Below are 19,952 nucleotides of genomic sequence, written 5' to 3'. Positions count from 1 at the left end.
TATTGTATTAAAATGCATTTCTAGATTGTGTATGGTCATTAGACATTTAAAACAGTGGGTGGTGTTATGAGTGACATTAATTCACGACAAAGTCTTAAAATGAGTGTCAACACTGTGTATTATCAGCCATTTTTACATATTCATAAGCGAAAAATAGTCACTGCATTTAAGTGCAGAAGAATAAGTCGTTCACTTTCCCTAAGGTGGCTTTACAATTTTGCTAAAACGGTACAAACTGATGGATTATTTGGAGCACTTTTCCCCCCACAAGGCTTTTATCAAATTAGCATTTCCTATTGATGTACTTTAAAGCAATCTAGGCAGAAATAGATTCTAACTGAAATCTACACCAAACAAAAGCTTTTCCCCTTCATGCATCTGATCTTCAGTCTGCAGTTTCTTTAGCTAAGGGTGGTTTATGTCTCACAGGATTAAATTAGCTTATTCTAAAATGGTTAAGGTTCAAAGATTAGTTGCTTGTTAAATTACACACATTTATTTTGCATTATACTTTTTCACATCATGCTGACAGCTTCACCCTCTGGCCTCCCTCTCTCTCTCTCTCTCACTCACACACACACACACACACACACAGTTCCTCATTTAGAGGCAGATGTACATTGATATGCAAAACACACCACAAAATCCCACACGATCACCCATGTCTTTGCTTTTACTTGAATTTACAGAGAAGTGCCTGTCTCTGTCCTTTGAGATGTGGGAAGCAGAGTGATATTTTAGTTTTTCTGTGAAATTGCTACTATCATCAACCTTAAACTTGACCAGTTAGCCTCATTTAATTTGCATTCATCAGACAACAGCCATACATTTATACCTTTTTCACTCCCTCTCTTTGATTTGATTGTGTACCTAAATAAATTGTAGTTTATGTTGAATGTCTATAGATTTATAGTAACATATAAAGATCATTTGATATGGCTTGCAAAACATTTTATTTTCTAGAACAAAACCACAAATCAGTGGGAAACATTTGAAATTTTTGTTCTTACACTTTAGCTTGAAATCCCTTTCTTGATACGTTCATAGAGGAATACTCTGGCAACACTCACAATCACAGGCAGCAAATGGCTTCTGTCCATTTTAAGAGACACTGATTTGGATTTACATAACATTCTAACAAGGTAAAAACATGAACATTCTTTCCCTTTGTCAAAGACTTAAATGTGATACAAATGCCAGTGTGACATCCAAAACAAAAACATTTCTCCCAGAATGCTCCACTCCAAGACAATGGTAGCACAATTAGAACAGAACAGTTGTTCTCTCAAAAAAAAAAAAAAAGACACTGTTAAACCAGTGAAGTTACTTCAGTTGAAATGTTGGAATAACTGAATGAACACACATGATTTGTTAAATGCAAAGAAAACAGCATAAATCTTGATTGCAACATACTCACTGGTTCCATTATGGTGAGGAATATGGAGGTGAATCTTACCTTTATACTTTATATCTCTATAAAGTCTGTATTTTTCATGTGAATGTTATGGTATTTTCACCTTGGACCTACAATCAAGCAATTAATATCACTGAGCAATAATACAAGAGTACCACAAGCATTCTGTGCAACGTTTCAATATTGTCCAAAAAAAACCAAAAAGAAAACACACAAGCATAAAAAGAAATTAGCATGGCTTCTTATGGTGAAGCATTTAACAACAGATGTTTCAAAAAGCTCTTTTCTCTTATGCATTATACATTCCTGTTTGTAGGCTGTACCGTGAATATAATACAAACCTAACATAAATGAAAACCAATTAAAGTCCAACACTGATTTACTGTGAATGCTTCTATTAATATACACAATCTGGTTGGAAAGGAACAACTACATACATATGTATATATATAAACTTAATAGAATGATGAACAAAAAATGTAATTTCTGATCAAAAGCAAGTATCTGAAAAATCATAAATTTACCAACAGTAGCCTTCGAGTTTCATTTATGGCTTTGAGATATGATTAATGGATTAGTACAAACATGCACATAATTATGCACACAAACCTGAAAAAAAAAACACCTGCCAGATACGTGTTTGCACATACCAACATTAAACTTCAACAAACACCCCACTTAGACTTGAAAAGTACCTAAGACAGCTTAAATTTGATGTCTGTGCTACGAGTAATAATGTAAATACTTATTAAAGATTTTCCTAAACAAATAACAGGAATTTTATGGATAATATTTCCAAACATACAGTATTCCTTCAAAAAAGACTTCATTTACACCATAAGAATGGCTGACATCTGTCTGAGATTACTATTACACATTCTGACAAATCTGACCACAGATTAAACAATAAAAACAAATTATGTCAAAACAACCAAAACAAAAAAATAAACGTAATGCCTTTTAAAAAGATTAACATAAAAAATATGAAAACATAATGAAACTATAAAATTAAATAGAATATATTTAAAATACAATAAGACCACAATAACCAATGCGTAATTAAACTGAATATGAATATAACAGTCCGGTAAACAACATAAGCATCAGCTGGTTGTGATTGCCAAGCAGATGATCTTTTGAGTGTTATCTGGAAATTCCTACTAAATAAGTGGCTTTGCTACTGGACAGCCCACTGTTACAAAAGAAAGACACTGCATACAACCTACCGGCAAAAACAGCAGAGTTTAGAGATTAAAGTGCTAGACACCAATACTGAAGCACTCTTGCTGACAGTACGGTTAGTTTTTAACTCTGTGCTTTGCCTGTTCATCCAGAGTAAACACGACAACATTAACAGCACATTCTCTTAACAAAAGTTTCTAAATTCCCTTCCATATATTTAGGCACAAAAACCAACCTTCATAACATTTTTTTTTTTTTTTAGATCTGAGACAATCTGCATTGCTTTATGGCTTTCTGTATCAATAAGAGTCCTGTATGAAGTGGTTTGGGGTTCACATTCCCACAGGTAAGAGATCACCAGCGACCACTGACACTCGCCATGTCTGGGTGGAACTGGCGCAACAGACGACCGCTGGCCCCGCCTTCTAGGAAGGAGGAGCGAATGTTGGGTGTATCAAAGAGCTTCCTCCTGCTCTTATTCAACTCTGAGGAGACATTCAAATATCATCAGTAATCTGTCAAGTAAACACATGAGCTGTCTCTCTGCCTACATACAGGCAGCTGTATTTTAAGACAGAATCTTAACTTAAATGGAACTTCATAAGTTACTTATTTGAAACGCTCTACATAGGCAGATATTCTTTTAACAGTCACCAGCACACATCACATACAAGTAAATGATAACAGCATTTTTAGGTGCTGTCTAGATAGGCTGGTTCACTAAGTTTGTAGTAAAGATACTACATAGTATTCCAATGTTAAGAATTTATTAAAGGTCATCATGGAAGAAACTGCTTATTTTACAAAGCAGTGATTTCACATCATATTCTTTCCACATCTTTTATTTGAGTTAGTCTCTTTTTTCTGTTGAACTGTAGCTTAGATTTAAACCAAGTTTACTGACCCGAGATCGCCAGTGACATTTTCCTGCGAGCACCAAATGTTGAGATTCCCAATTCCTTCAGGTCTGGATCCGTTAGTGTGACAAATGTTTGCAGATCTATCTATTAGACAACAACGTACAGACATACACATACTGTAAAACCACTAATCCACATTTATTACAGTGCTTGCAATGTGAAATAACAAAACATCTCACTTTATTTCCTAATGCAAGTAGAATAATCAACAAAAAAAAATAATCAAGGCATATTTTCCACACCGTTTTTTTTACTAAAAGAACACAAGAAGGAATAAAATAAAATAAACACTTCATTGACCTTTTTTGAGTGACGATGCACACAATAATTTGCTTTTATCATTGCGAACACATGCAGATCTAAATTCATTATTTAAATGTTGTTCATGAATTACCTCCTGCTGCTGGAAGATGTCTGTGTATTTGCCGAGACCGAGTTTGCTGAACAGCTCAGGGAGATCTGTTCCTTTAAGAGATGAACTGAGGGAGCAGCCATTGCTGCCAGACATAGAGATACTGTCCATATAATTACTGCTGCTGAGATACTGCTCACCTACTGACCCAAACACACAGATAAAGTGAAAGACAGAATTCCTGAGTAGGCAGTTCATTTGTTGCATCTTGTTTAGAAGGAGTAGAAACTCTTTAGTCTTACGAGATTTGTTCTTGATTCTCTTTGAGCTGCTGACAGCAGGGGAATATTCTGAATTTCCTGGCAGTCCGTTCCCATTCAAATCCCCCCAATTATCAGATTCGGTGTCGTTACCCAAACCCTCCTGACTCCCAGATTGTGAGAGAGATAGATGAGAGTCCTGAAACCATACAAACAAAAAGCAACGTTGAAACCCTGCTTTTTGAAATAATTTTTGAAGACATCATTATCAAAATCCTTAGATGAAACTTCAATTAAACAAAGTTCAGGCTGCATGTGTCTGTGCACTAGTGAGTTCGTACCTCATAAGTTGTGCTTATGCTGGGTTTATACGGTACATGGTGTGCCCTGCGCAGCTCTTTCATGCTCTCTGCTGGCATTGATTTAGAAAAGCCCAATCCGCTCCAGGTATCTGTCGGGGTCCGAACCTCTGTCACAATCGGCTTCTTTAGCATGGCTATACAAAAACAACACAAGTGTTTAACCACAGCCTAACTAGTGATCACACATTCAGATGTTATTTCATGTATATTTTTCCTTTCAGATGTTATATTAAGAGATCAAGTCTTTGCTCACCTTTAGTGGCCAGTAGCTTCTTTTTTTCATAGTCAAAAGCCTGAAAATCATTAGTACACAGTGTGACTATGTTCTAATTTGTGTACACTTGCATGTGAAAACAGTGTGTGTTTATATGTGTATATAAACCTGCATATGTGGGGCAAGTCGTCTTTCTGCAGCTCTCTCACTTCCTGGTGCTCTTTTGTCCGCCACAGGGTTCTCACAATCAGAATCAGACAACACACACTCAACACTGCAGACACACATACAAACAATATTTTGAATACTGCCTTTCATGCAGTGTGTAATGTAGCTTTACGTGAATGTAAACATTCTACAAAAGAAAAAATAGACTCTGAATAGCCTACACGAGTCATCAGTAATTCGAAACCCACTTCCATGATGGCTACACCTGCCTTTTTTCTACGTTGTTCGTAAACTTGACCTCACCCTCAAACACTGTATCTTGTACATGTGGTTAACATCATGTCAAGAAGATGCTGTGTCCTATGGTGTTAAAATAAATTTGTGTTATTTTCACTTCTGAAAGATGAGGCTACAAAGAATCAGTGGTTTTAATTATTTTTTTCCACTGTACCACATCAGTACAGCCCCAATCTTTTTTGTGTTCCCATCACGACTGCTTCTGTAACCTCGTTGAGTTCAACACAGGATTCACAAAACGCTTGCACTTGAAAGATGTCTCAGTACACAGTTTATTTGGACCAGCTGGCTCCACTGAATCACAACCTGTATGTATGATAAATAATAGATGTTTATATGTGTTTATTAGTATTATTTTGTATATATTTATATTTTTGAGTGTTCAAAATACGAAACTATGGCAATGGGCATATGGTTTCTGGCATGTGCTGTTCTCTGCAGACCAATCACAAAAGACTGGGTCATCTGACCAATCAGAGCAGGGTAGGCTCATAGAAAGGAGGGGTTTAGATGGACTGAATCTTAGAACTGCTTCAAATTAATTGTTTGAGAATCATTGGAAAATTAGGAAATACTAAATGCATATTTTAAGAAAACAAAAGTGGTTTTGACCTTGCATGAATGCCAATCTTTTGTTGGAGACTCCCATAACAAAATAAGAAACCTTAAAAACTGCAGAATTGGGGCACTTTACAGCTGCAGTATAACCTTAAATAAATGAACAACTGAATTGTTATGATGAGATAAGGTCATTTTCTGATTAAACCTACTGAAGAATTGAGTTCTTGGCTCTCTGCAGAAGTTCCACTGTTTGTCGTTTCCCTGACGAGGCCAGCATCTGCTTCAGTTCACTCCCATTGGCTGAGTGAGACGGGCTTCTGGGCATGCCCACTTCAACAAACGTATCCGTGCCTGATACACAGATAAACAGTTGAATAACTATATAATGCATCAATACGGTGCAGAGAGAATTAGAGTTGCAAAAAAATGTGAGATAGACAAGACAGATATTCTGCATTTACAAATGCGCAGTGTAAAGTCATGAAAACACGTTGCCTCTGAACTCATGTTCTGTGGAGTGACAAATCATGCTTGACTATTTGGCAATATGATAGGAGAGTCTGGACTGTGCATAACTGTGCCCTAGTTACCTCACAAATGCTCTAATGGATGAATTGGCAAAGATTTCCACAGAAACGCTCCAAAATCTTGTGGAAAGCCTTCCCAGAAAAATGGAAGCTGTTATAGATTCAAATGGGGGACCTACTCCATTATTAATATCTATGTATTTAGAATGTGATGTCATTAAAGTCCCTTTTGGTGTAATGTTCAGGTGTCCCAATACTTTTGTCCATATAGTGTATTAAAATAAAAGTGTTTTATACCTTCATCTGTAGATTTATTTGAAATCGATTCTGATTGGGCATGTCCAATAACTTCCTGGGTTGTGTCACAGTGGGCAGAGTTCAGTGATACAGAGGAGATTCGACTGTAATAACTCTGGACATGCAACATCCAGCAGAAACACAAACAGGAAACATAATGAGATTAAAACAGTTTGAACAGATGCACTCATATTGGCATTGTCTTATCCACAAAGGACACATATGATGCTGCCTTGATTTTGGACAAAAATACTTTTCTTAAAAAGCAGCATATTAGATTATATTAGATTAGATTCGTCTTTATTGTCAATATGCAGAGTACAAGAACAGAGTTAATGAAATGCAGTTTTTAAATCCACAATGCCTAAAATGTTGCCTACACATAACAGTTTGGTAAATCTGATGAAGTTTCTCACATGTCCATTGAGATGTTCTGCACTGGCTGGTTTGTGTATTGGTGCGAGTCCAGGTGGAGGGGATGGTGTGTGAGCATGTGCTTGACTCTGGACCCCTGAGAGCAGAAGACCACTGAGAGTCGACTGAGAAACTGACTGCAGCATCAGGTCTGTGGAAAACCCTGAGCCAACGAAAAAGAGAAAGAAGGTTATGTAAAACACACACACACACACACACACACACACACACGTATGTGTGTGTGTGTGTGTGTGGTTGAAAAGAGCACACACTCACCTGTTGTGTTAGCTGATGAACTGAGTGCACTGGCCCAAAGTGAAGGTGTGTGACCAGGAGCATGTGAATGTGTCTGTGAAGGTGAATGAATGTGCTGTGTGTTGTTCAATGCTCCGTTCTGAATCTTTAACACAGAGCCGTGCCCCTTAAGAACACAGTTTGGGTTTGGGGAACCATTAGGAATGGAGCTGACAGATGACCTTAGAAGACCAGCTGATGATGAGAGAGAAAAGAAAAAGTGCAAAGTAAATTCTTTGTGCACAAAGTGTATACTATTCAACCTTTTTTTTTTTTTTTTTAGTTCCACTATAACTTTCAAGTGAGATACATTTCAACAACAAAGAATATTAGCATACTACTTGATCCAGAGTTATTTTGTATCATTCATACACTTTCTGTTAATTTTTTTAATTCAATTTAATTATTTCAGATTTTTATTTTATTTTTATTTATAATTTTTTTTTTACACTGAACAAAATTATAACTGTATACTGTAACTGTATTGCAAATATCCATAATTTGTGCATGAGAACAACCAGGCTTGAGTCTTGAGAACAACAGAAGTGACTGATTTAAGTCACATTAATAGTGTGTGTGTGTGTGTGTGAATGTGGAACACAGGCAAACACAACTGTAGCTTATTATGGGTCTGCTTGGCAGCATGAGTTGTAATCTACGAACACAGACAGTAGTAATTATAGTGACTGCAGAGCTAAAGCAGGACTGTGTATGCAGTATTGATATAAACAGGCCTTGCTTTGAATACACAATCAGTGAATTACTTTTACATCATAAATGTACCTTACACAAGCCATAAAATATATATTTAAAAAATATCTAAATATACAACTACATTACCCAGAGTGCTTAGCCTCAGTCCAGCTGAAGCGAGGGTGTCCAGTCCAATGGAGCCAGGCAGGGGAGGGGAGGCAGGAGCATGTCCGTTAACAGCCACATGGCTGATAGGAGGCGGCACACAGCTGGACTCCAGCCCCAACAGTATCCTGCGTACCTCATACATACTCCCAGCATTCCTTTCAACACTCTTTACTATCACAGACTGAGAAAGAGACATATAGTCAGTGACAGAGGCTAAATGTACCATGTGTACACAAAAGAGCTGGCTATTTACTACCTTTCTGGGTTGCTTCGGTTTAGGTTTAATACTGATGAAGACATCCAGCTGCTCCATAAGGGTCATGATGACCTGAGACGCCACCTCCATCTCCTCCTTAATGTCAAACAGCAACACCAATGGCAGACAGCCCTAAAATATACAGACACACTTATAAAATTAATCCCCAAAAACACACCTTTGTATCTTATAAACCCAAAACCAGCATAATTATACCAAGTTTCCTTAAAGAAATGTTCCAGGTTCAATATCTTTTTTTATGTATTATTATTTATAATTATTGTGTTTTAATATATACTATAATTATTATATTTAATATACTACAATTATTATAATATACTATATTTATTCATGACTATTATAATTATTTTTATATGATATAATATATTAATATTATTTATAATATTTGTTATTTATAGGTATTTTTGCTGTTGACAGAGCTTAATCTTTTTAATCAGAATGTTCCTTTAAATCATTTTTATAAATCGAAATAAAGCTGCATTAAAATGTAAATACTACATTAAAAACTTGTTGTTTTGCCAATTAAATGAAATAACGTTAAGCTGAGCTTATTTTAAAAAGTATTTAAAATTAAATAAAAATCTTAAATTACTTATAACAAACTAAAATGAAAATGTTGAATATAACGTTCTATAATAGCATAGAAATAATACTAAAATAAAAGTGTTGATTAGTCTGCTACTCCTACAATTCACAGACCAACTGATTTTGAAAATATGTCGTTTTGCACATGCCTATTATGAGACCTCTAAGATTAGATCATAGTTTGAAATGGCAGTGAGACTAAATCTGCGTTTCCAGTTTTGAAAAAAAAAACAAGATCAGAGGAGAAGAATAAGTCTGGCATGAGTCTTGAAATCCCTCTGGTTGGGCACGTTTCTAAAGCCTCAAGGTCTTCAGCCAGCCCAGCATGAGTATCATCATCTGTCAATATTTACAGTGACTTTCATCCAAAGATCTCTCTCAATTTCATCTCTTTCAACATATTCACCGATGAGCCACAAACATGGAGAGAGACAGTAAATTAAAGAGCATAAGACAGAATAGAAAAAAGACAGACAAACTGTTGCCATACCATTAGCTGCTGTCTAGCCGCACATACGGCATCAATGCTGCCCTGTATGTAGACTGAAGAGCGGCTAGTGAGTGTGCTGTGAGTGTTGAGCTCGGGGAAGTGTATGTGGGCTCCAGTGTTTTGGGAGATGTTCTTGACGTTGGCTCCGTTGCGCCCCAGAAGGAAGTTGTGGTGCTGGGGTGCGATGTCCAGTTGTGTACTGACCAGCACTGAGCTGGCCAAAGACCCAGCTAGGTGCTCCAATAACAAAGCTGTACCATGCTGAAATACACACAAATATGTTAGCACACACTTGATATAGATCTGCAGTTGCAAAAACACACACAGGGATGCCAGCGTGTGAGCTTACACATAAACGCACTAATAAAACCATCACCCATGTCCTGTAATGTCTAACATTTCTTGGTAGAGGCTGCTTTTTCTGGTTTCATTTCTGGCGGCTCTACTTGAAAATTAAATCTCTCCATTTCATGAAGTGACCTAGTTTCTGTACTTCTGCTGCTCAAGAGCTTCACTCATTTCATATCTGCTAATAAATGCAACTGCTGTAGGAGGTTTTGATTTTTTGGGGGTACAAAAATACACACTTTTTGGAGATGAAGTAATAAAAAAAAAAAAAAAAAGAATTACATTTTATTTTTGACATTTTATGAACATCATCACATTAACATCTCATGGAAAATTTTACCAAGCATTTATAGTAATTTTTTTCACCTGAAATGATTTTCACATTACCATTCAAAAGTTTCAGGGTTAGTGAGACGTTTTATTTTTTTTATACTTTTCATCAATTTAATACATTCTTGCTGACTAAAAGTGACAAAGAGTTTTAAATTGTCATTAATATATTGTTCTTTTGAAATTTCTTTTGAACTTTCAAAAATATATCCAGCCACGAAAACAACAACTTTTTTCAACCCTTATAATAATAAGAAATGTTTCTTGAGCACCAAATCAGCATATTAGAATGATTTCTGGAGGATCATGTGACACTGAAAAATTACATTTGAACTTAATTATAGAAAACAGCTGTTGTTGTAACTGTATTTCCTGTTGTTACTGTATTGATCAATTAAAGACTGATCTAATGTTATCATCAGTTTTTATTATGCAATCATATATAGTTCACTACTTAAATAATACAAGCATAATATTGTATAATGAAATTATAATAAAATAGATTAAGTAAAATACAAACAAAAAACAAAACATTAATTTTTAAGTCTATCACTTCATCCCTCACCTTAACGCCACTGGCATTGTTCTGGTTGCCACGGATGATGGCAGTGTTGCCATAGAGACGAGAGGGTGGTTTGAAGGAGATGGAGACGTTGTAAGTGTGGGAAATATGCTGAACTACAGGAGAGGAACAGTCCACGTGCTGCACCGGACCACTGCATTCAAACATCAGCATCAACGGCAACAGCTCCTACAGAGAGCATGGGGAAGAATGATGCTTTTGAGGAAATAACAACACAAGGGTTAAAGATGATGACATTTCTACCACTAGGGTGCCGCACATAAAGCTCCTGGTTGAGGCTAGATGTCATACAGCAAAAACTACTTAGCATGCATACATCAATAGAGAATAATTTTTCTCACACTGCACAACAATTACTATTTTTGCATTATTATAAGGGGTAGGTTTAGGGTCACAACCCTAAACAATGGTTTACTTTTCAAACAGGCTCGCTAGGGGGCGCTAAATAAGCCTTGAGAAAATAGACAGAAATGCTTATAAGGCTGTCAGTGTTATTAATTATACAGCCTTATACATTGATATAGGTTTGTAAAACTATTTATTTTGTAAGTGTAACTTATAAAATTAAGGCAAAATTCTCTATAATCCAAATTTAATTGAAAGGGTTTCTCTTCAGTCTTTACATTGAATACTGTAATGGTGGGTAGAAAACGATTAGCTGTCAGCTTAATTGAACATATTTATAGAAATATTTGTTTACAGATTATATTTTAAATTGGTTAAGATGTAGCACAGACACAAATAAAAGACGATTCATATTCAAGACATTGTTTTTATAATCCTTGCTACATTATAATTGTTCCTTTGTGTGAAACATGGCAACAAAAAGTTTGAAAACCTGCACTTAGTGTCAAGTGACTATGAAAAAAAAAAGAGAGCCTGTAAAGCAAAGGTAAACTTTTTAAAAATTCTCACCCGTATTTTAACTCTGGCTGCTTCCACGCCAGTCAGCTGCCCCGCTATTGACACCTGAGAGAAAAATAGAGAGACAAAGAAGTGATTGTACTTCATGATCTTTCTTCAGAACACGTGCAGATGTTTATTTCTTTCTGACATCCTGAAAGCTTTTTATGTTGAGCTTAAATAAGACACAGTGTCCCATCCAGAAACCTGATTTATTACCCATCAAATATTACATGAGAGTATGTGTGTGGCAGTGCACCAGTAAAAAAAAAAAAAAACATAATTAAGGTCCTGCATGTTTTTTTTTCTTTCCATCATCTCATCCCGACAACCACACGTTTAATCACGCCCTGTGAGAATTAATCCCGGTTCGGCCCAGTTCAGAGAGTCCATCTGGTTTGGCTCTGAAGTCGGTGTTTGTCCATGCATGCACTTGTATACGCTGCTAACATTCCAAACTGTCTGCACTCCTCATCAGACCACTCAACAGTCTATTTAAACCTGAGAGCCATCCAACAGCCAATCAGATGCATCATACTCCAAACCATTCTTATCCTCCAGCCAATACAAATTGCTTCATGTCCCTCAGCCAATAAAATGATTCTGCTAGAGCTTAGCCACTGCTATATAGTAAATGTTGACTGTTTTGTGCTAAAATTTGCTAAACATATTCCCATATCAGGGATAATTCAAGCAAAAAAAAAAAAAAAGTGGTCATGTATTCACCCTCATGTCTTTTAAAATCTGTATAAATTTATTAATTTTTTTAAATCTGTATACATTTATTTCTTGTTCCCCGAAGCCATGAATTTTACACATTAAAACACCAAAAAAAAGTGCAATAAAATGTTATGACTTGCGCAGTATATTTCTTAAGACCAAAATGCAAGTAATTATTTGCTGGAAATCTTCCCTCAAGTGCATCACGATTAGTCCACAATACATGCAAGAACCAATGACATCATCAGTTACGTCATCTTACAGCTTTAAAAAAACAAAAGCACCAGCACATGAAAGAATTTTAGGGGGAACTTTTACGAAAATAAAAATGGAGATCGTGAAAATAGATATGATAAAATGTTAAGATGAAAATGTGTATGGCTGATCTGCTGGTCTTGGTTGTGTCTGTTACATTTCATGTGTGTGTGTGTGTGTATGTGTGTGTACCTGGTTGCTCTTCTCGCCCTGGCTGTGTCTGTTGGAGTCAGGGAAGTGTATGTGACAACCAGTCTCCTCCATCACTCGTTTGATGTTATTCCCTCCTTTCCCAATAACATGGGAGTGCTCGGTGTGTGACACGTCCATCTTCAGGGTCACACGATTACTCTGTAGGTGTCAAAGGTCACAGTTCGGAAAAACAGCAGCGCATTCATGGAAACCTATTAGAGCTGAATTAAAATCCTTTAATCCTACTCCTAACTCTTAGTAGACTGCATTCAAATACATTAATATTCAAAAAGGTAATTTAGCTTTTGTAGAGGTTTAGTGTTTGTTTTTTGTTTTTCAAGGAAAAAAAAATATACTGGTTTAGAAAAGTAGGTCTTTGTAGATTTTTCCATGACAATCATAAGCTTAGCACTTACCTTTGTGTCAAGAACGGACATTATTTTCTCTTTTGCCTCTTGCACATCTTCCCTTTTTCCGCTGACCTTAATATGTGGATCTGTGAGGAGGAGGTTGAAGAGAGCAGATGAAAAGAAAGGCATACACTAATAAAGATGCTTACATTCCATTTGTTTCTCAATGCAATAAATTAAACGACAGCTGCGGATAGACAACCCTTTACATACATCATGAGAAACAGATTTACTGCTACTCTCTAAAAATAGCTCGTGTAGTGTAACTTCTTGGAATTCTGTTTTTCTCTACACACATTCTCTGACTGCCGCACTTCCCCTAAAACACTCCCACGAACTTTGGGATTGGGCCTAGAGGAGCGTGGGGGGGAGTGGGGGGCTTTGGGATTCAAACAGGAAGGATCACTGTCTGAGACACACACATACAAAGTACATTGCTATTAGGAGAGGTATTAGAGTAACACCAGCAGGGGTCTCCTTGTCCAGCCCACCACACTATCCTCTTCCTGCCATGTGGTAGTCATCAACTCCAACATGTGTGTGTGTGTGTGTGTGTGTGTGTGGGGTTGCATCTGTGGCCAGTATGTTTATGAATGGAGAACGTCTATGCATGTCTGTGAGGAATGTAATAGTTCATATGTGCATATATGATGTTACGATACCAATGCCCATGTCTGTCTTTAATTTGAAGTGCTTAACATATAGATGAGGCCGAGTAGCTATATATTATAGATTATCTTTCCTTTTTTGTGTTGATTAAATATATATAATAAATAAAGAAAACCCTTGACCTCAAGTATCTTTAACATGGTTTCAATAAATTAATTTATTTCTGTTCTCAACCAAACTGCCTGGTCTTTTCTCCAGTTGAGAGTGACTTTTTTTTTGTCTGACAGACAGCCTCATTTAAAAGTGCTTTACTGACTCAGGACGGAGTGGAACAGACATCTCTCAGATTGAGAACATCTGTTACAGAGGCAGACAAAAGAAAAAAGGAAAAAAAAATCAAGAGAAAATGAGAAACCAGTTGGAGACCTGGGAAAGTAAAATATAGTATGTGAGTCACAAAAACAGATACAGAAATACAGAAAACACGGAGAGAGAGAGAAAAAAAAAGATCTTGGGCACATCATTAAAAAGAATTGTGATTTGGCTGGGTATCTTATCATGGGGTGACCTGCACTATGTGAACGAAATCTTAATTTATAAGGCTACCTGATAGGATTGTGTCCATTTTACGGGGGTTATGTGATTTTGAGGAGGATTGTTATTCTGAATGTTAATTTCTTTAGGAGTTTTAAATAGACAAATTACTGAGTGTAGGTGAACCTCCAAAAATACACTCTTTGAATCTTTCCGTCATGTGGCAATGAGCAACACACCCAAAAAACGTTTGCAAACATTCACAGTCAGACAGATAAGCACAAAAACAGGTTCACAAAATACTAGCTTCAAAACTACCTTCATATGAACATTCATCATCAATTGTATGGAAATGCACAAAATAAGAGCCTGTAATTTTTTGAATGAGACTCACAAGAATTAAAGCAATCTGGCCTCTTGTCTTTTAAAAAACATTAAAAGGTAGCAAAGAACATTAATCTCATTTTAAGACTCTTAATCCATCCAATTTCATGTCACTCTTCAACCACACTAGAATCAGTTTTTTTCCTCTCACATTAATCATTTAGGAAAAAGCCTCAACAGCCTGATTATGTTCCACACTTTGCTATGATGTATTGCCACAGAATATTAGAGAACTCACAGACTTACTCCACCTAATCTCCATTACACAATCAGGCTCTAGTTAACATTTACATTTTACATACACCAACATTTAAACATTTGGGTCTGAAAGATTTTTTATGTTTTTGAAAGAAGTGTCTTGGGCTCACCAAGGCTGCATTTATTTGATTTAAAAAAAAAAACAGTAATATTAAGAAATATTATTACAAATTAAAATATCTGTTTCCTATTTTAATATATTTGAATTTATTCCTGTGATTTCAAAGCTGAATTTTTCAACCGCCATCAGGGTCAAATTATCTTTCAGAAATTATTCTGATATGCCGATTTGATGTTCATAAAACATTTCTTATTATTTCAATATTAAAAGCAGTTGAGCTGCTGAATATTTTGGTAGCAGGTAGTTTATTTTTGATAAACAATCTTTGATCAATGCCTAAATGGGAAATGTTGTGTACCTATCGAAACTCTTAAACAGGTCCCTAAAACAAAATCTCTTTAAAACTGAGACAAAAACAAACTGAGAAAGACAGCAAGTCTGAATACAACCAAATTCTCCATCGGGGCAGTTACTTATTAGCAGATTGTAGGTTTGGCGTGACATGGGGCCAAGTATGGTAACCCATACTCAGAATTTGTGCATTCATCAGAACTCTCTAACCATTAGGCCATGACTGCCCATGGTTTTGTGGATTGTGGCATGTGACTAGCAGACCTACTTTCCATCTGTCTGTCTGTCTGTCTGTCCGTGTGTGTTGTGCATACCTTTCTTTGACTTTGCTCCAATCTTCAGTTTGGATGGCCAGGCAATCTGAGTGTTGGTTTCATCCATGACCTTATACACAAAAACCAATGACATAAGTGGAGGCAAATGAACGTTAATCCAAATATGAATTCAAAAACACATAAGCCTGCTAAGGTAATATTAGCAAATCCATGTTTAGCCATTCTCAAACACAAACACACAAGAACGCACACATTTCTGTTATGCTAAAATATTCACACTGACAGTCTTACAATCATCTCTCTGGCTGAAACATGCCACACTTTTTCCCGTTCTCAAACACAGCTGCTTCGAAAGCCCATGAAACATGTTACAGCCAGTTGGCAGAGCGTCTTTGACAGCCCTAGTATGCTAACCAGTGGCATATGTGAAGGAAAAGAGAGAGAAAACAAGAATGTGTTTTGTGTGTATATAAAATACACAAAAGAGAAACTTATGGTCATTTGCAGCTACATGAAAACACAGGTTCGATGTTTATTAAAAGTCTGCCGTGATTTGCCTGGAGCGCAGTCCTCCTCTGGAGCGCTTCACTATTTTTAATGGTGTTGTCTTTAATGTAATTCATTTTTTTAAGAGCAAACCGCAGCTTTGGCAACACAGACCTTTGTCTCTATACAAAACACATTTCTGTACCCGTTTTGTGGCGCACTTTCTTATCTTCCTGCCTAGAAAAACCTCTTGGCTTTCATGGTCAGCAAGGCTTTACTGTACAGCAGTTCTCATGAGAAGTTTTGGCAAGGAACCCAATTTCTTTCAGGAAAAAAAAAATCTGAGCATGAAACTGCAGAAATGAATACAAAAAACCTCCAGTGTAGATTTCCACATGACATTTAAGAGAACTTCAGCCTTTGTGCTAATACCAACAAGGATTACATTTATTTTAATTAAACGTGGCATAGCTTTGCATCTGCTCCTCTCTGACAGATTGTCTGAATATAATAAGCAGTCATGTAGTTTTATCTCTTCAAAGAAGCTTGGAAAGGACAGGCTGTCGTGAGTGATCATGACAGTTACACTCATGCAGTGTAAATACTCCAGAATGCATGTTTACACCACAGGCTGCACGTGCTTGTGCATAAACTGGAAACATTCAGCCTCATGTGCTCTTCTAAAATTTACAGCCCATGCTTTTCCAAGTTTCATTAGTCTTGGACCTGTGGTTCAACAGCAGGCTTCAGTTTTTATCTTGGTTTGACACCCTAAAGGACAAAAAACATGAGAATGTTTTTTTTAACTGAAGGAACAAGTTTATTAATCTCCCCAGATCTTCTTAAGACTGTAAATCATATGCACAGCTGTGATTCATCCTGTGATTTAGAAATGTGAAATTAAGGCTTGAAAACAGCAAAGTTCAGCAGAGCTACAATAAAACAGCAATCTATACACACCCTGTCTACAGTGTGCTTAAATCAGGCAGTTTCCTTCAATATTATAACATGCAAACACATCAGCAGTCTGACCCAAATAAAGCATAACAATTCTGACTATTAAAACATCAACATATAAATTACAGGGTTTTTCAAAGTCCAAAATTCATGCTTCATTCTCGATCATTCTGCATTTGTGATTTCATGAAAAACAACAACAAAATACATCTTAAGTTTGTTGATCTTTGTTTCATGTGTATTTATGTCTTGAAAACAGATTTTTTTTTTTTTTGCATTTATTACATTGCAATTTTTACAAATTCTGCTGATTTGAATGTCACCAATGTAACAATATGTAATTAGCTAACAGAGAAACAGAACAGAAAATTATAACTAAAAGTATACAACTAAGTATTAAACATACAGGTCCTGTGAAAAAGTTCTTTATTTTCCATAATGTAATGATAAAAATTAAACTTTCATATATTTTAGATTCATTGCACACCAACTGAAATATTTCAGGTCTTTTATTGTTTTAATACTGATGATTTTGGCATACAGTGTCATGGTCTTGTCATGATCCTGTCTCTATCTCTCTCTTTTTCTCTCTCTGTCTCCCCCTGCTGGTTTATCCCCTCCTGTCTCCCTCGCTCTTCGCTTCTGTGTCACAGCTGTCTTCACTTCTCATTAAGATAATTTCCCCTCCACCTGGTTCTCATCTTGCCTCGTTATTTGGGCTACTTCTACCCTCTCGTTCCCGTGTCTCTTTGTCAGATTGTTACTTCCGAATGAAGCCGTTGCCTTTGGCGTCCATGTTAGCAGTTGGTCTTGTCCTGTCCTGTCCTGTCTAGTCGGGGTGAAGTTAGTTGTCTGCTATCATTACCTGTACATCTCTGTGCTCACCCATTGCACCCCACAGAACCTTACCTGCTGTTCTACGCCGCGACCGCCCCGCTCTGCGAGCTCCGATCCCCGGCTCTCCCCTGAGCCCGGTCAAAGCCTCCACCTCGCCAGCCTTCTGGTCGTTCCAGCCACAGAGGTTTCCTGTGTTAGTTAAACCCAGCCTTCGGGTCTTCCTTGGTTTTCATCTTTGTACTCCTTAGTTGGATTTTCCTGTGGCTTTCCTTTGTTTGATTAAAGACTGTCATTTTGCCCTCGCATTTGAGTCCTCTCTCTTCAACATCCATCACAGAACAATCTGACCATATGATGGACTCAGCGAGTGGCAGCCCGTTCCAGACCGCCGTTGAGCACCAGGGCGTCCTCCTCGGGAGGCATGAGGAGGACATCTCCGCTACCCGACACGCCGTCGGTTCTTTGGCCGCCCAAATGTCCGAGCTGTCCAGCCAGGTCCACAACCTCCGTCTCCAGCCTTCCGCCTCTTATTGTCCTCCTGGTCAGACGGAGCCTCGGATAAACAATCCTCCGGTCTATTCGGGTGAGCCAACTCAGTGCCGCGCTTTCCTTACCCAGTGTGAGGTGGTTTTCTCGCTCCAGCCCGTTACATATGCTAAGGAGAGGGCCAAGGTGGCTTTCGTTCTTTCACTCCTCCACGGGTGGGCTCGCGAATGGGGAACGGCCAACTGGGAGACGGAGGCAGAGAGCATCTCAATCTTTGAGCGCTTCAAGGAGGAGATGATCCGGGTCTTCGACCGCTCCGCCTACGGAGAGGAGGCGTCCCGTCGGCTTTCCACACTTGGATTTCTCCGTTGAGTTCCGGACCCTCGCTACCACCTGTGGGTGGAACCAACCCGCACTGACTGCTCGCTTCCTGGAGGGCTTGTCTCCAGAGGTGCGGGATGAGGTCCTCGTCCGTGAGATCCCCGCCCGGCTCGACGACCTTATCGACCTGGCCATCCGGGTGGAGAGACGGTTTGATCAGCGCCGTCGTGCTCATCGCCTAGAGGAGAGTCTCTTCTCGCCGCCTCGAGTCAACCCCTCCCACTCAGAACCGGAACCCATGCAGCTGGGTGGCCTGCGTATTTCACCTAAGGAGCGTCAGAGGAGGATCTCTAACCGCCTCTGCATGTACTGTGCTAGTGCCTCTCACTTTGTGTTTTCGTGTCCTGTAAAAGCCAACGCTCGCCAGTAGGAGGAGGGTTACTGGCGAGCGCTACCACTAAGACCATCCCTTCCACTTCCTGCACGACACTTCCAGCGCATCTCCAGTGGGCGGGGTCGTCAGCCTCCTGTGCGGCCTTGATCGACTCTGGGGCCGAGGAAACTTTGTGGATGAGAAGTGGGCGCTCCAACAAGGTATTCCGCTCACCCCGCTAAGAGACTCCACCTCTTTATTTGCCCATGATGGCAGCGCCCTACCTAGGGTACAGAAACAGACTATCCCATTAACTCTAACCGTTTCTGGCAACCATAAAGAGACAGTTTCCTTTTTTATTTTTCAGTCTCCTTTTACTCCTTTAATACTGGGGCACCCTTGGTTAGAACTTCACAATCCACACATTGACTGGGCTAAGGGGTCTGTTTTGTCTTGGAAGTTGTCGTGTCATGTTAAGTGTTTAGCCTCGGCTGTTCCCCCCGTGTCTTCTGTTTCTGTGTTGCAGGAGGAGACGGGAGATCTGACTGGGGTACCGGAGGAGTATCACGATTTGCGAGGGGTTTTCAGCCGTTCTCGAGCCATGTCTCTTCCGCCCCACCGTCCGTATGACTGCGCTATTGATCTCCGCCCGGGGACCACGCCCCCTCGGGGTAGGCTCTATTCTCTTTCTGCTCCCGAACGGGAGGCTTTAGAGAATTATTTATCTGAGTCTCTCAGCGCCGGCACAATCGTTCCGTCCTCGTCGCCTGCCGGCGCCGGATTCTTTTTTGTTAAGAAGAAAGA

At 38.4% G+C, this 19,952-nt stretch overlaps 1 protein-coding gene across 5 annotated transcripts in view; it reads right to left on the bottom strand.

Annotated features, from left to right (window-relative positions):
- Positions 1 to 929: 929 nt before the first annotated feature.
- The window catches only part of LOC128031642 (protein bicaudal C homolog 1-like), a 39,801-nt gene continuing 20,778 nt past the window's right edge, over positions 930 to 19,952 (bottom strand). For 2 of the 5 annotated variants that reach the window (XM_052619945.1, XM_052619950.1), the window contains 19 exons: positions 15,728 to 15,797; positions 13,223 to 13,302; positions 12,807 to 12,965; positions 11,652 to 11,705; positions 10,719 to 10,904; positions 9,476 to 9,736; positions 8,380 to 8,511; positions 8,103 to 8,304; positions 7,245 to 7,457; positions 6,971 to 7,131; positions 6,555 to 6,669; positions 5,940 to 6,081; positions 4,873 to 4,978; positions 4,744 to 4,783; positions 4,470 to 4,624; positions 4,171 to 4,327; positions 3,911 to 4,071; positions 3,501 to 3,600; positions 930 to 3,081 (listed from right to left, as the gene is read on the bottom strand). In XM_052619945.1, coding sequence (XP_052475905.1) covers positions 2,951 to 3,081; positions 3,501 to 3,600; positions 3,911 to 4,071; positions 4,171 to 4,327; positions 4,470 to 4,624; positions 4,744 to 4,783; positions 4,873 to 4,978; positions 5,940 to 6,081; positions 6,555 to 6,669; positions 6,971 to 7,131; positions 7,245 to 7,457; positions 8,103 to 8,304; positions 8,380 to 8,511; positions 9,476 to 9,736; positions 10,719 to 10,904; positions 11,652 to 11,705; positions 12,807 to 12,965; positions 13,223 to 13,302; positions 15,728 to 15,797 — 2,625 coding nt within the window. In that variant the 3' untranslated portion in view covers positions 930 to 2,950. The remainder of the gene's footprint in view (positions 3,082 to 3,500; positions 3,601 to 3,910; positions 4,072 to 4,170; positions 4,328 to 4,469; positions 4,625 to 4,743; positions 4,784 to 4,872; positions 4,979 to 5,939; positions 6,082 to 6,554; positions 6,670 to 6,970; positions 7,132 to 7,244; positions 7,458 to 8,102; positions 8,305 to 8,379; positions 8,512 to 9,475; positions 9,737 to 10,718; positions 10,905 to 11,651; positions 11,706 to 12,806; positions 12,966 to 13,222; positions 13,303 to 15,727; positions 15,798 to 19,952) is intronic. The other 3 variants (XM_052619948.1, XM_052619949.1, XM_052619946.1) reach the window with 3 other exon arrangements.

The sequence above is a fragment of the Carassius gibelio genome, chromosome A17, assembly GCF_023724105.1.
Source record: "Carassius gibelio isolate Cgi1373 ecotype wild population from Czech Republic chromosome A17, carGib1.2-hapl.c, whole genome shotgun sequence".
Lineage (NCBI taxonomy): Eukaryota > Metazoa > Chordata > Actinopteri > Cypriniformes > Cyprinidae > Carassius > Carassius gibelio.
Note: the sequence above shows the minus strand (reverse complement) of the source record. Positions and strands in the feature narration are given on the sequence as shown.